General features: G+C 37.6%; 1 protein-coding gene across 1 annotated transcript in view; it reads right to left on the minus strand.

The window, feature by feature from the left end:
• The window catches only part of HORMAD2 (HORMA domain containing 2), a 79,618-nt gene that overhangs the window by 41,564 nt on the left and 23,289 nt on the right, over positions 1 to 14,765 (minus strand). Inside the window, exons 8-10 of the mRNA XM_034638815.1 lie at positions 9,792 to 9,859; positions 6,234 to 6,385; positions 5,814 to 6,067 (exon numbers count right to left, since the gene is read on the minus strand). Coding sequence (XP_034494706.1) covers positions 5,814 to 6,067; positions 6,234 to 6,385; positions 9,792 to 9,859 — 474 coding nt within the window. The remainder of the gene's footprint in view (positions 1 to 5,813; positions 6,068 to 6,233; positions 6,386 to 9,791; positions 9,860 to 14,765) is intronic.

The following is a 14,765-nucleotide window of genomic DNA, read 5'->3' on the forward strand; positions in this document are numbered from 1 at the left end:
ATATCAGGAAGACTCAGTAAGGAGACTGAATCAGCACAATGGCAGTAGGGCCAAACTCGAGAGATATTTCAAAGGTAAAACAGACAGAGAAGGTAACCAAAGGGATGTGAGAAGTGAGAACATAGAAGTTGAACACATTCCTGGTCGGGCCGTTTGATAAAATCACGGTTACAACACCAACATAATGAACCTGAGAGTTCATTATGAGAGATCATATTTGGTCAGAAGTTGAAATTCTATTTAGAGATGCTGAATTTGAGGTACTTGTAGGATATATATGTCTATATATTGATGGAAAGATCAATTTGAAGTCAGGGAGACAAAACCAAACCAGAGAAATAGAAGGCAAAGATAAAAGCAAAACATGAATGAAATAGAAAACAAACAAAAAGCCATAGAAGTGATCGGGACAGGGGCAGCTGGGTGGCTCAGTTAGTTAAGTGTGGCTCAGTTAGGTAAGCGTCTGACTCTTATTTTCGGCTCAGGTCATGATCTTGTGGTCACGAGATCAAGCCCCATGTGGGGCTCTGCATGCAGCACAGAGTCTGCTTCAGATTCCCTCTCCCCTTGGCTCCCCACCATGTGTGCTTGCGCTTACATGTGCGCTCTCTCTTTCAAATAAAGTAAATGAAATATTTAAAAAAAGAAAGAAAGAAAGACGTGATCAGGACAACCAAAAGATGACTTTGAAAGGATAATTAAAAATACTGATTTCTGGGGTGCCTGGGTGGCTCAGTCGTTAAGCGTCTGCCTTCAGTTCAGGGCGTGATCCCAGGGTCCTGGGATTGAGCCCCACATAAGGCTCCCTGCTCCTCTGGGAGCCTGCTTCTTCCTCTCCCACTCCCCCTGCTTGTGTTCCCTTTCTTGCTGACTGTCTCTCTCTCTGTGTCAAATAAATAGATAAAATCTTAAAAAAAAATACTGATTTCTGGCAAATATAACCAAGATAAACTAATGGGGCACAAATAAACAGCAAACAGATATGAAAGCAGGGAAATAGCTATAGAAACAAAGAGATTTTTTAAATTATAAGAGATCTTCATGAATAACTTCATACCACAATATACGAATATTTGAATGTGGGGGATGGAAAGGTCAAGTATTTATATTTTTTGGTATAAAGTTATTCATGGAGGTCTTTTAAAATTTAAAGAATTTCTTCTGTTTCTGTCATTATTTCCCCCTTTTAGAGAAAAACATATAGCATATCTCTGTAAACTTTAGAATAGACAAAAAAAATTTTTTTGAGAGAGGGAGAGAGAAAGCACAAGTGGGGGTTGGGTGCAGAGGGAGAGGGAGAGAGAGAATCTTAAGCAGACTCCAGGCTCAGTGTGGAGTCCCATGCGTGGCTGGATCTCATGACCCCGAGATCATGACCTGAGCTCAAATCAAAAGTTGGACGCTTAACTGACTGAGCCACCCAAGCACCCCTAAAATAGACACCCCAAATTTTTTTTAAGATTTATTTGAGAGAGAGAGAGGAATCAGGGGAGGGGCAAAGGGAGAGAGAAAGAAAGAGAATCTCAAGCAGACTCCCCACCAAGCGTGAAGCCCAAGGTGGGGCTTGATCCTTTGACCTGAGCTGAAACCACGAGTCAGACACTCAACTGACTGAGCCACCCAGGTACTCCAACAGACAAAAATTTTTAAATGAAAACTGCCAAATATAGCTGAGAAGATTGATAAATTAGACTATATTAATACTAACATAATTAGTATTCTGTTCACAAATACTATTAGTGTTCACAAAATACTAGTAAGAGACTAAAAAGGCAACTCATAAAGTCAAAGAGATACTCACAATACATGTATCTGACAAAGGACTTATATATAGAATATATACGCAGAATTCTAACAAATTGGTAAGAATGAAAGACAATCCAATAGAGCCCAATAGAAAAAAATGACAACTTGAAAAGACACTTCACCAAAGAGTATAACCAACATGGCCAAAACACCTATGGAAAGATGTTCATCTTCAGTAGTCATCAGGTAACTGCAAATTAAAACCACAGTGACATAACATTACACACCCACAGGGATGGCTAAAATTAAAAAGATAGAAAATGCCAAGGGTGGTGAGGATGTGGAGCAACCACGACTCTCATACACTGCTGATGGGAGTATAAGTTGGCAGAACCACTTTGGAAATTGTTTTGTAGTATCTATTAAAACTAAACGTACACATATCCTTGACCCAGCAAATCTACCCCTAGCAGTTCTATTCCCACCAGAAATGTGTACATATTTCACTAAAAAACATGTTCAGAATGTTCAGAGCAGTACTAGTCACAATAGTCAAAACCGGAAAGCTATCCAAATGCCCATCAACGCTAGAGGAGTGAATAGCAAGAATGGTCTACAACAACATGCAAGAATATGGATAAATCTCACAACGTAATATTGACTGAACAAATGGCTCATACTGTATGACTCTATATCTATAAAATAAAAAACAAGAGAAACTAATCTATGCTAACAGAAGTCAGGATAGAGATATTCTTATTGAGTGACCTCAAAATAAGAGTCTTGGATTTCTAAGGAACTGGTAGTATTTTGTTTCTTCATCTGGGTGTTGATTTCACATGTTTATTCAGTAGGCTGGGACAAAGGTGAGACAAACAAGTTACCTAAGAAGCAAAATTTAAGAACCCACTTACCCTCACCTTGCTTGCCTCACCCTCATCCCAGCCCTGATGTTCAGTTGTGAATATTTATTGAGCTGTATCTTTATGATATGTTTTTCTGTATGTAAGTTATACTTGAATTTAAAAATTTTAAAGGGGTCTGGTTTACCTCATACCACAAATAAAAATAAACTTGAAGTGGAATAAAAACCTAAATGTAAAATGAAAAGCCTCAAAATTCTTAGAATAAAATATTGGAGAATCCAGTAGTGCCCCTTATCTGCAGGGAATATATTCCAAGACCTCCAGTGGGTGCACAAACCATAAATAGTCCTGAACCCTATATATACTATGTTTTTTCCTACACACACATGCCTATAATGAAGTTAATTTATAAGTTAGGCACAGTAAGAGATTAGCAGTAACTATTAATAAAATAGAACAATATAATAATGTAATGTAATAAAAATAATGTGAGTATGGTCTCTCTCCCTTTCAAAATATCTTACTGTACTATATTTACTCTTCTTGTGATGATGTGAGATGATAAAATGCCTATGTGGTGAAATAAAGTGAGGTGGGTGATGTAAACATTAGGATGTAGTGTTACGCTACTACTGACCTTCTGACAATATGTCAGAAGGAGGGTTATCTACTACCAGACTGTAGCTGACCAAGGATAACTGAACTGCAGAAAGCCAAACCACAGATAAGACAGTACTACTGTATTATAAATGACCTCAGGTAAAGAAAAACTTCTTAAGAATATTCAAAAGCACATGTTAGAGGAAAATATTTGATTACATTAAAACTAAGAACTTCTCTTTACCTGGAAAAAAAAAAAAGAACTTCTCTTTACCAAAGACATCTTTAAAAAAGTGAAAAGACATGTCACAAACATGGAAAAATTATTAGAACATAAATAAGTGAAGAAGAATTATTAATCAGAACATGTTTTTTAAATCAATGAGGAAAAGATAAATAATCCAATAGAAAAAGAAATGAAAGGCTTGAACAGTTCCTTTATATATAAGAAAACCAGAATGGCCAATATACATGAAAAGATCCTCAAACTCACTAATATTCAGGGAAATGCAAATACAATCATGAAATATTACCATTTCACATCCTGTAGATAGACAGAAAACATAAATTCGAATAACATGAAGTGTTGGCAAGAATGTACAGCACAGTCCTGCAGTGCTGGTGGAGTACAAATTGCTACAGCCACTTTGGAAAACAGTTCGACATTACTAACAGTTGAAAGTGTATAAGCCCTAGGATTCTTCGGTATAGGCTCTAGGGATATCTTGCAAATATATACTAGGAGATGTGTACGTGAATGCTTGTAACAATTAAAAAGAAAGAAAGAATGTCTATCAAGACTAGACTATTCTACAGCAGTGAAAATGAATGCACAACCACACACAAACGGATAAATCTCATTTTTGATGGTCAAGAAAAAAGCAAATCATGGAAGAGTAACTTAAGAGTATGATTACATTTGTATAAAAGTTTTAAACAAGTGGATATACTCATAGATGGTAAAATTTTAAAGAAGAGTAATAGAAGGATTATCATAGAAGTTAGGAGTGTGGCTACATTTGGAGGAGAAGGAAGGGGTGCCACAAGGAAGGGGCATACGGTGGCTTCTAAGGTAGTGACAATGTTCTATTTCTTAACCTGAATGGAGGCTACGTGGATGTTCTCATTATTCTTTAAACTGCACATACTATTTCATACACACTGCTGTGTGCGTGATATTTTCAAAATAAAATGATTTTTAAAAGCATAAAATGTTCTACATAAATGTTCTACAAAATAAAATGTGTATGAATGTGTGTGTTCCATGAAGAAAAACAACAGAATTTTCAGTGACAAACTGTCAGCAAGCTGTTCACTAGACTTACTAAATTTTTTCATATAATTGGCAAACTGAATGAGTTTACCACAAAGTCCTGATTTTTGTATATATAGTTCCTACTAAACATATGCTTGGAAAGTGTTATCACATGTCTTATTTAATCTATCTATTGAGCTATTCCTTCTCAAGTTGTCCACTTCCATTTCCATTGGTAAAAGATAAATTCTTAATTTTAAAAAATAAAAATCCAGCTGAAACATGCCCATTCTTTTCTTAACCTTTATTTTTTTTAAACCAGTCTACGTTAACTGCATCTTCTTGGAACAGAATCAGAAGAAAGTTGCATCAAACTATAAAGCCATTAGCATGTGTGACACTGTGAAAATATCAAAGATGAAAAAAAATCCCGTTTGGTTGTATTATTTATATTAAGGACTCTTTTCAATATATTAAATCTAACACAAATTTAAAGAACCAAAAAGAACCTTCGAACGTTATTTACTACAGTCATCTTTTTAAGTAGGACTCAAATCATCTCAAGCAAATAAATTAGCATCCCAATTTGAAAATAGCTCCTGAAAAGATTTTATAGCATCACCTCCCATTAAACAGTCTGAAAATTTTTTATGTCTAACTCAGAACTTTTTAAAAATAATATTGACATACAGTAAACTTTGTTATCCAGATGACAGGCCAGGACACTGTGGGGCCCTAGCAAGTACTAAACTCCAAGTCTCTACTGGAGGAAGTAGGAAAGTAAAGGGCTCAGAGGCCTATACGTTTGGCTCCAGTGGCTCGAAATGCCCCAGCCTCCTGGCTTTCCCCAGGGACCTAGCTCCAGAGCTTGTTTCTCTCTTCATAACCAACAGTTGACTATCATTTTGTTTTCACTCTGACTTGAGTTTATCCATCTCCCCCAACCTCCCCCCACTCAATTATCAAGAACTTATTTATACTTTCAGTGAGTATGAATAAATACCTAGAATATTTTTTAAATTCTAAAATGTTACATATAAATCAAAAAAAGAAAATCCCAAATTTTCTAAATTCATGGGTGCCTTTTATAAAAGAAGTATACTGGAAAGTCTTTTTTTTTCTTACTCCTAGTCATGGACAATTTCAACTAACAAAGTATATCCTCTTCTTGAAGACAGTACTTTTTTTTACAATAAAGACTCCCTGAGGTCAGAGGCTAATTTTGTTTTCGTTTTTATACCTGACAGACTCCATTGGACTGTTACTGTGACATAACCTATGTAGGAATTAAAAATGTTAGCTGTGTTTAGCTGAAGCAATGGAGGCTCGCTAAAGCCTTGCCTTACATGATTGTTGCATTCCTCTTCTTCTTCATCGAAGTCTAGACCCTGATGAGCGATCTCAGTAGTGCCATTCTCCTGAAAGAGATTGTTCTCCAAATCAGACACTCTGGTGGCCTCAGTTGTGACTTTTACTTTCATGCTATGAAAGCCAGTGGAGACCAATCCCACTTGCAGGTTTACAGGCTCCCCCTCGAACAGCAGGAAGTGTGAGTTTACCCCTTCTTTAAAACCAGGGGGTTGGTAATCATGTGGAGTCACTGCAAAATGAAAAGGGCAGAAAACCAAGAAAACTGTGAGTTTCAATAGAAGAAGTCAAATTAATCTTTCGTGTGTAGCAACAGATACCTCTTTCAGATACTCTCTCTCCATATAAAATATTACTTCGATAGTTAAGAAGGAATTTAACTAGAGGTCTCCACCTACCTGCATTATAGTAGTGGAGCTTCATAGTAAGTATAACATCATTAGGAAGGGGTCCAAGGTTCTGCATCAGTATATATAATTTACGGATCAGTAGAACACTGGCTTTCTTAATATCTTCACTGTTTGTCGCACTTTCGAAGCTTGTACTACTGCTATAACCATATAGAAAAACAACATACTTTTCAATCATGTACAATATTGAAAATCTATTTCAAAAAGAACAATACTCTTTACCATCTGATCAAATAAATATAAAGTAAACATCAGGACACTTGAGATCATTTTTAGAATGTAAATTAGAGCAGTGATTGTATTTTTTACTATTATATACAATGGATTTCTTAAGTGGCAAGTTCCCTTAAGGCATTTTAAACATGACCTGATTTTTTAAAAATTTGAGTTACAAATAACTACATGCCATAATGGTGAGAATAATGGATTTGGAATTAGGACACCTGACATCTAATATTGGGTCTGCTGCTAACCAACTGAATGACGTGTGTCAAGTCATTTAGACATCCTAGGTCAGTTAGCTCACTTCTGGGATAAGCTTAGACACATTTCCACACCTCTCCAGATTTTCTATTTGAAAATTGGTCATCAGGGGCACCTGGGTGGCACAGCAGTTAAGCGTCTGCCTTCGGCTCAGGGCGTGATCCCGGCATTGTGGGATCGAGCCCCACATCAGGCTCTTCCGCCATGAGCCTGCTTCTTCCTCTCCCACTCCCCCTGCTTGTGTTCCCTCTCTCGCTGGCTGTCTGTCTCTGTCGAATAAATAAATAAAATCTTTAAAAAAAAATGAAAATTGGTCATCAGCTCTGGGCCTTTCTACCATCTGGTTATCTGTCAGAGACATCCCTTCCTTTTACATGGATTGCAACAATGGCTATCTATTCTTCTTGTTTTCTTGTCTGAACTGCAATAACATTCTCTATGCCACTGCCACAATAATATATCTAACAGGAAAATCTGTTCATGTCACTCTCTAGCTTAAAATTTTATCACACTCATCACCTTTCAATCAAATTCAAGAATGGTATGTGTACACGATGCATTTCATGACCAGGGATGCCCTCACCTCCAACTTCATCTGCATTTACTACCCAGTTTCTTCTCATCCACATGCATTTGCATTTGCTGTTCACTTTGCTTGTATTGTGCTTTTCCCACTTTTTTTCCTGACTCTCCTGAATCCATCCTTTAATAGCTAGCTCATGTGTCACCTCTTCGAGGAAGTTTTCCCTGATAATTTCTATACACTACTCCTATTTATAATAGTTTGTATGCCCCCCCTCTAGATTATGCATGGCTCTATCTTTCATGTCCACAGTACTGTTTGGTGCCAGCTAGAGTAAATACTCAGTAAACATTCATGGAATTAATGGATGAATGTACAAGTTGAACCAAACTACCTTCTAATTCTAAATATTTCTTTATTTCTCTCCAAAATTTTCTTCTCAAATTGGTCTCATATTTGAGTAGCTTCTAGGAAGGACTATCACTGCAATATATTTGCATAATCCCTTTCACATAGTAAGCACTCAATAGTGAATAATAATCCTAAGTAAGTATGGATTCATAAAACAGACATTAAGTGAATACATTGGCTCCTTTTTTTGATTTTGAACAACAAAGTTTTGTCTACTAAGATTTAACCAATTTGAAATAGGTAACCCAAGTGAAGGGCTATAGCATTTAGCTCATGGGATCTTTTAATATGCACCATATTCATAAAATCATAACCATGCAAAATCATACTCAAGACTCCCTTGCACTCTTTTAAAAGGGAAATTATCTTTACTATGGACGAGGTGATAAGATAATTTTGTAGGACTGATCATTTAAATAAATGTCTACCTTTGGTTTCTAGGAAATTAGTAATTTGCATTACCTTCTCTTCTCCTTAGTAGCTGTTTTACCGCTCAGCACTTGGCATACGTGCCTTCATAACAAAAGAGATTAATCTGGTTGCCAGTAGTACTTACATTTAAATTTTGGAAAGTAAAAGGCAACTGTTTAATGTGAAAGAATATGTACGAAAAGTGTTGTACAATCTGTACAATGCTATATAAATGCTAGCTTATGATGATTAATATTTTAATCCTCATTACTAAAACTTACTTCCTCTGCACATCCTAGTGCTGTCTGTAAGTTTTACAAATGAGAGGATAATTAAGGAAGTGAATCTCAGAGAGAAATCCTCAAACTTGCAGTAAATGATAAAACAGAGCTAATAGCAGAAAATTGAGAATTAGGCCACGTTTCTCTTCAGACTTGCTCCTTTCACGGGCACTCATTCCCCTGACTTGGAGCCCTCTACCACCCAGGCCTTTTCACCACCATCCACCCCCCACACTTCTATTCCATCTCATCGGCAAAACTTAGATCTTCCTGAATCCAAAAGCTACTGGGATGGGAATAAATGTTACTCTTCAATAAAACATCTCCACCTACACCAGGGATCTTTCTAAGCAAATGCCCTTGTCTTTGCTCTTTAACCCATTAGTATATCTAAAACTTGGCATTTTAAACTTGATAGGAAAATGTAGTGCTTTCCAGTCTTTTCCATACAGGGACACAAATAAAAAATTACATTTGTATGATATACTGGGAGATGTAGATGAGAATGTTTGTATCTATAAGCAATAGTTCAGGAGTTAAATCTACTCCAGATCTGATCTGGCTACAACGAGGGCAAAAAAGATTAATATCTTAGCATAGCAACTGAGAAACTTCAGGTTAGGGTCTAAATAGAATCTTATGGAGTTCTTCAATCAACACCATGTAGACAGCCTCATTAATATAATTGCTACCGCTATGCCACCCACCAACCACCATTGCCTCCAAGGACCACTACCATCACTACCACTACCACCAGCTACCATTTATTGGCTTTTTAATATAGGCCAGGCATGGGCAAAGCTTTGTATATGCATTGCAATTTAACAGTCACAGCAGCCATATGATGTAAATATTATTAATTCCACTGTGCAGATGAGAATACTAATATCTAGGGAGGTTAAGTAATCTGTCCGAAGTTAGACCAATAATGGAGTGTTCCAAGCTAGGTCTCTCTGCCTTAGGAATTGGAACTCTTTTTTTTTTTTTTAAATTTTTAATTTATTTGACAGAGAGAGAGAGAGACAGCCAGCAAGAGAGGGAGCACAAGCAGGGGGAGTGGGAGAGGAAGAAGCAGGCTCATAGCAGAGGAGCCTGATGTGGGGGCTCGATCCCACAATGCTGGGATCACACCCTGAGCCGAAGGCAGACGCCTAAGGAATTGGAACTCTTAACCACCAAACTTAACGCCTTTAGACCTCACTAACATCACCAATGAGGAGAAGAGGGAAAGAAGCAAAGGAAGACTCTATTCCCCCCAACTTCATCCATAGATTTCAGAAATTTAAACAATTATTACTATTATTAATAATAGAGGGTTTTTGTAGGATTAGTTACAAAGGGAAATTACAAAGGAAATATAAGGCCTATCTATGGCTTCAAGAAGCTTATGTTTACCTCCGTCCTATTTCTCATGTTCATTAAACAATTAGATTCTACCTGTCAAAATCCATAGTGGCTCCTTCTTTCGTGTATTTGAATTTGAACTGGTATATCTCAGTCACTTTCTAGAAATATCAAAGGGAATAGAGAAAGAAATTACTTACAAAAAGAAATCCAGAACCTTATCTGGTAATAGGTGAGGAATATTTTTATTGTATGCCTACTATATTACTTACATACCTCTTTGTTTCACAGCATAACATTATTCAGGAGTAATATTTCCAGATATAAAGATAACTTAATTTTTCTCCTCCATGCTAAAAATGAGTTAGATGGCAAATTCTATTGTTACTGTTTCAAAGCTGGAGAAACTAAGACGCAGAGTCAAGTATCTGCCCTGGCATAGGTAAATGACAGTGAAACCAGTTGAGAAACCATTCATGGTTCATGTAACGGCTATTTATCAAACGTCTACTTTGTGTTAGGCACTGGAGTCAAAGTGGTGACAAGCAAAAAGGTGGTGACATGACAAAAAAAGGTCCTTGTTTTTCTGGAATAGACAGCCTGGTGAGAGAGATAGTCAATAAATAAGTAAACAAATATATTAATTTCAGATAGTAATAAGTACTGTGAACAATTTGAAGCACAAACTGTGAAAAAGAATAGACGGAGAGGTGCTGATTTGGTTTGGAAGGCCAAGGATGGCCTCCCTGAAGGGGTGATGCTTGAGCCGAGGCTCAGTGAAAAAAAGGGTCATGTGCAGATTTGGGGGAGGATGGAATATCCTAGGAAGAGGGAACAGCACTGCAAAGCTCTAAAGCAGGAAAGTAAGCCTCTTTCAAGGTCAAAGAGGAAGCCAAGTGGCTGGTGATGAGTAAGCAAGTAAGAGAGCGTAGGAGATGAGGATGTGGGGCTTTACTGGCAACGATAAGGGGTTTGGATTTTATTCTAAGTAAACCAGAAATACACTGAAGTGTTTTAAGCATGGGAGTAATTCGCACGTTTTTAGGATCACCCTGGCTATTTTAATAGTGCAAAAGGAAGAAGTGGAAACCATGAAAGCAATTAAGAGGCTACTACAGTAATTCAGGGAAGACTGGAATGGCAATGAGAAAACTAGAAAAATTCAAAAAGGAACCAGGATCTATGACATCAGGTCTCATTTTTTTCATCCTGCACTAAAAACTCAGATACCACTGCTATTTGCTCTCCTCAATGTTAAGAAAGCTAGAAATAAAGAGGGACATATATCCTCATAAGAGACATACTCCATGTAAAATAAGATGATTGTCTTGTAGTTGAAGCAAACGTTTGACCAAGATATATTGTACAGCTTGTCCACAGATCTGGAGAAGGTCCAAAAGACAGGTAAAGGGCGTAAGTTTAAGTCAGAACACAAAAAATACCCTTCATTCATCTGTTTCAATAGTTGGTCTTGATACTATGGGAATAAGGATGTTAGATTGATCAGAAAGTCTCAATGTTTCTGTTACTTTATTCTTTTTTTTAAAAAAAACATTTATTTATTTATTTATTTATTTATTTATTTATTTATTTATTTATTTGACAGAGAGACAGCCAGCGAGAGAGGGAACACAACCAGGGTGAGTGGGAGAGGAAGAAGCTGGCTCCCAGTGGAGCCGGGATCCCGATGCAGGGCTCTACCCCAGGACCCTGGGATCATACCCTGGGCCAAAGACAGACACTTAACGACTGAGCCACCCAGGTGCCCCTCTGTTACTTTATTCTAAGACTTGTTCCCCCAGCTTTACTGATCTTAAAATCTTAGCAAACAACTTAATCACAGGTTATCAGGTCCTGGGGAAATTGGTTCATGCTGCTTAAACTCTGAGACAGCTGATTTGTAATGCACTTAATTTAAAAGAAAAAAAATATTTTTCTAGCAAGACAGTCTACTTGGGAAATCAAACAAAATTTAGAAGGCTGCTATGTGAATACAGTAGGAGAGGTATGTGATGTTAAAGGTGCCTACTGCAATAGGTTCGCCCCAGACAGGCAAGATACACAGCATCCTCTCTTTGCTCATTCATGCTGGGTGTAATTGCCCCGCCAAGCAAACGATGTCTATTCTTCCTGTCTGCCCCTGTTTCACAACAAACTCTAGCTTTTCGATGCTCTGAGCTTTTATTTTTTTTAAATTATAACAAGAGTAGATCCTTTAGCAGCTGATAATTTTATTAACATGTTATTTGGTCCTGAAGCAATTCATGAGAGTTATGTTTACAATGGTTTCACACAAGATGCTAATCCCTTATAACTTCAGTCTGACTCTGATTATGACAGAAGATATATTTACAGCAGACATTAGTCTCTTCTTAACATTGCATAAAACATTTTCCTGCTTTTCAGATTAACGTGTCACCTAATAAAGACGTGCCTTTAAACCATTCAACAATGGTTTCTGTTAATCATACTGAATATATTCAGATACCAAAGCAAGAGCAACATATACAGCCTTTTCTCCTCCCTTCACATTCCAATCCATTGGCAAGACCTTTCAGAACTATCTCCAAAGCATATCCCAAATCTCCATTATGATCACCCTGTCCAAAACACCACTATCTCTCTTCATCTGATCTCCTTGCTTGCAAACTATTCCTCCAGTAATTCATTCTCTGTTCTATAGCCAAAAAGCATTTTTGAAAATATAAATCAGACCATGTCACTCCTTTGCTTAAAACACCACAACAGTTTCCCATTGCCCTTGGAATAAAATCCAAAAACTACCTTAGCCCACAAGATCTTACACATCTGTCCCTTGTCTACCTCTCTGACTTTATCTTCTACTTCCTTCTCTCCTACCCACTAAGCTCCAGGCTCAGGGCACCCTTTCTGTCTATGAACACACAAGATGCCTTGCTGCCTTAGGACCTTTGTACAGCTATACTCAGGAACATGCTGTCTCCAGTTGATGATGATAATATTTGGGCACTGCCCTAAACGCTCTACATTTATTCATTCTTTTTTTTTTTTTTAAGATTTTATCTATTTATTCAACAGAGATAGAGACAGCCAGCGAGAGAGGGAACACAAGCAGGGGGAATGGGAGAGGAAGAAGCAGGCTCATATCAGAGGAGCCTGATGTGGGGCTCAATCCCATAACGCCGGGATCACGCCCTGAGCCGAAGGCAGACGCTTAACCGCTGTGCCACCCAGGCGCCCCTACATTTATTCATTCTTAAGCAGTCAGTGCTCTGAGGGTAGGTATTATTATCCTTATTATACATGAGGCTAGTAAGTGTTAGAGCTGGGATTTGACTCCAGCTCCTACAATGTTAACCACAGTGCTATTCTGCCAGTCATGTGCCATTGCCTCTCACAGACCTGCATAGGCTGACTCCTCTGGCCCTTCAGGCTTAGCTCCGAAGGCCTTCCATAGACTACACTCCAATCCTTCTCCATTCCCTACCTTGGCACTCTCCAGCACACTACCTTTCTTTTATTTTCTTCATAGCATTAGGACTATCTGAAACTATATTGCTCATTTTTGCTTGTTTATTGTTTATCCTCCCTCAAGGATAAAAGAATGTAAACTTCCAGAGAGCAGGACCCTTGTCTATCCCATTAACTCCTATGTTTTTACACCTTCAACAGCGCTAGGCACATAAAGGGAACCCAATTAAGATTTCCTGAATAAAATATTAAGCCAGGATAGAGTTCACACTCAATTAGGATTTCATCCTACAAGGATTTTTTTTTAAACAAAGTCTCTAAAACCAAATTGTGGCTAGAAACAGGAACCATGTATAGTTTAGTTCTTGAAACAGTCTATTAAAAATGGATGCTGACCACTTCCAATAGGCACAAAGGAATAGATGGTGAAACAATAAGATTTATGTCCTCACAGTATTGAAACATGGCCTTTTTTTTTTTTTTAAAGTAGGCTCCATGTCCAGGGTGGAGCCTAACAAGGGGACTGAACTCACGACCCTGAGATCAAGATCTAAGTTGAAATCAAGACTCAGATGCTTAAGTAACTAAGCATCCAGGCACCCCTGTAGCCATTCTTTATAGTTCTATCATGCATTAAGTTGTGTAAACCTTTCCTTAACATATTCACGTTTTGGTTTACACACTTATTAATACCCTTCACACATTTTATAGTGTGTATCTATAGGAAAGCTACACTATCCCTCTTCACTACTTTAGTTACTTTTCTCAGTTCATCTTTGTCATGGAAATGGAGCAACCAGAACAAAACTTCTAGTACAGAAATACCACAACTCTGTGCAATGTCCAAAACTCCATTGGCCGCTGGACTGGGTAAGCACACTTATTTAACAGAGGTTTGCAACTATTGTACTATGACAGATTCTTCATAAGATTGCTACAAATTTTAATCCATGTGTAAAATATATTTTTGCTTCAGGTACATGTTAATATTGCTATTGTTTCTTCAGTTTTGTTAAGGAAGGAAATAGTTCTACAGATAGGAGTCAAGAAACATGGCACAATGTCAGATAAATGCCAAAAGACTGTGTTTATGTGAGAATGTTGTTTTGTGAGTATATAAAAGAATGAGAGGGGCGCCTGGGTGGGTCAGTCAGTTAAGTATCTGCCTTCAGCTCAGGTTCATGATCCCAGGGTCTTGGATCCAGCCCCGTGGCTGGTGGCTCCCTGCTGGGTGAGTCTGCTTCTCCCTCTCCCTCTGCCATTCTCCCCTGCTTATGCTCTCTTCTCAAGCTCTCTCTCTCAAAATAAATAAACAAAATCTTTAACAACAAAAAAAAGAATGAGATTAGGAAAGTTAAGTGGTTGTATCAGTGACTTGATGCTAAATATCAACTATAAAATAGTACAGTCCCATGGATACTTTTAGGCATTATGAACATTGCTATTCCATAGTTATATTGTAGTTACTGCTGACTTGTTTGGTGCTCTTTTGAGTCTTTTAACACCCTCAAACATCCCACTAAAATTTCTAGCAATCAGAAGTGTACCATGAACACAGAGGTTAGGGATCACTGCTATAGAGAACAATCTGTAAGCATTCAAAATATTTTTTTTCTA

This window comes from Ailuropoda melanoleuca, chromosome 12 (assembly GCF_002007445.2).
Source record: "Ailuropoda melanoleuca isolate Jingjing chromosome 12, ASM200744v2, whole genome shotgun sequence".
Classification (NCBI taxonomy): Eukaryota; Metazoa; Chordata; class Mammalia; order Carnivora; family Ursidae; genus Ailuropoda; species Ailuropoda melanoleuca.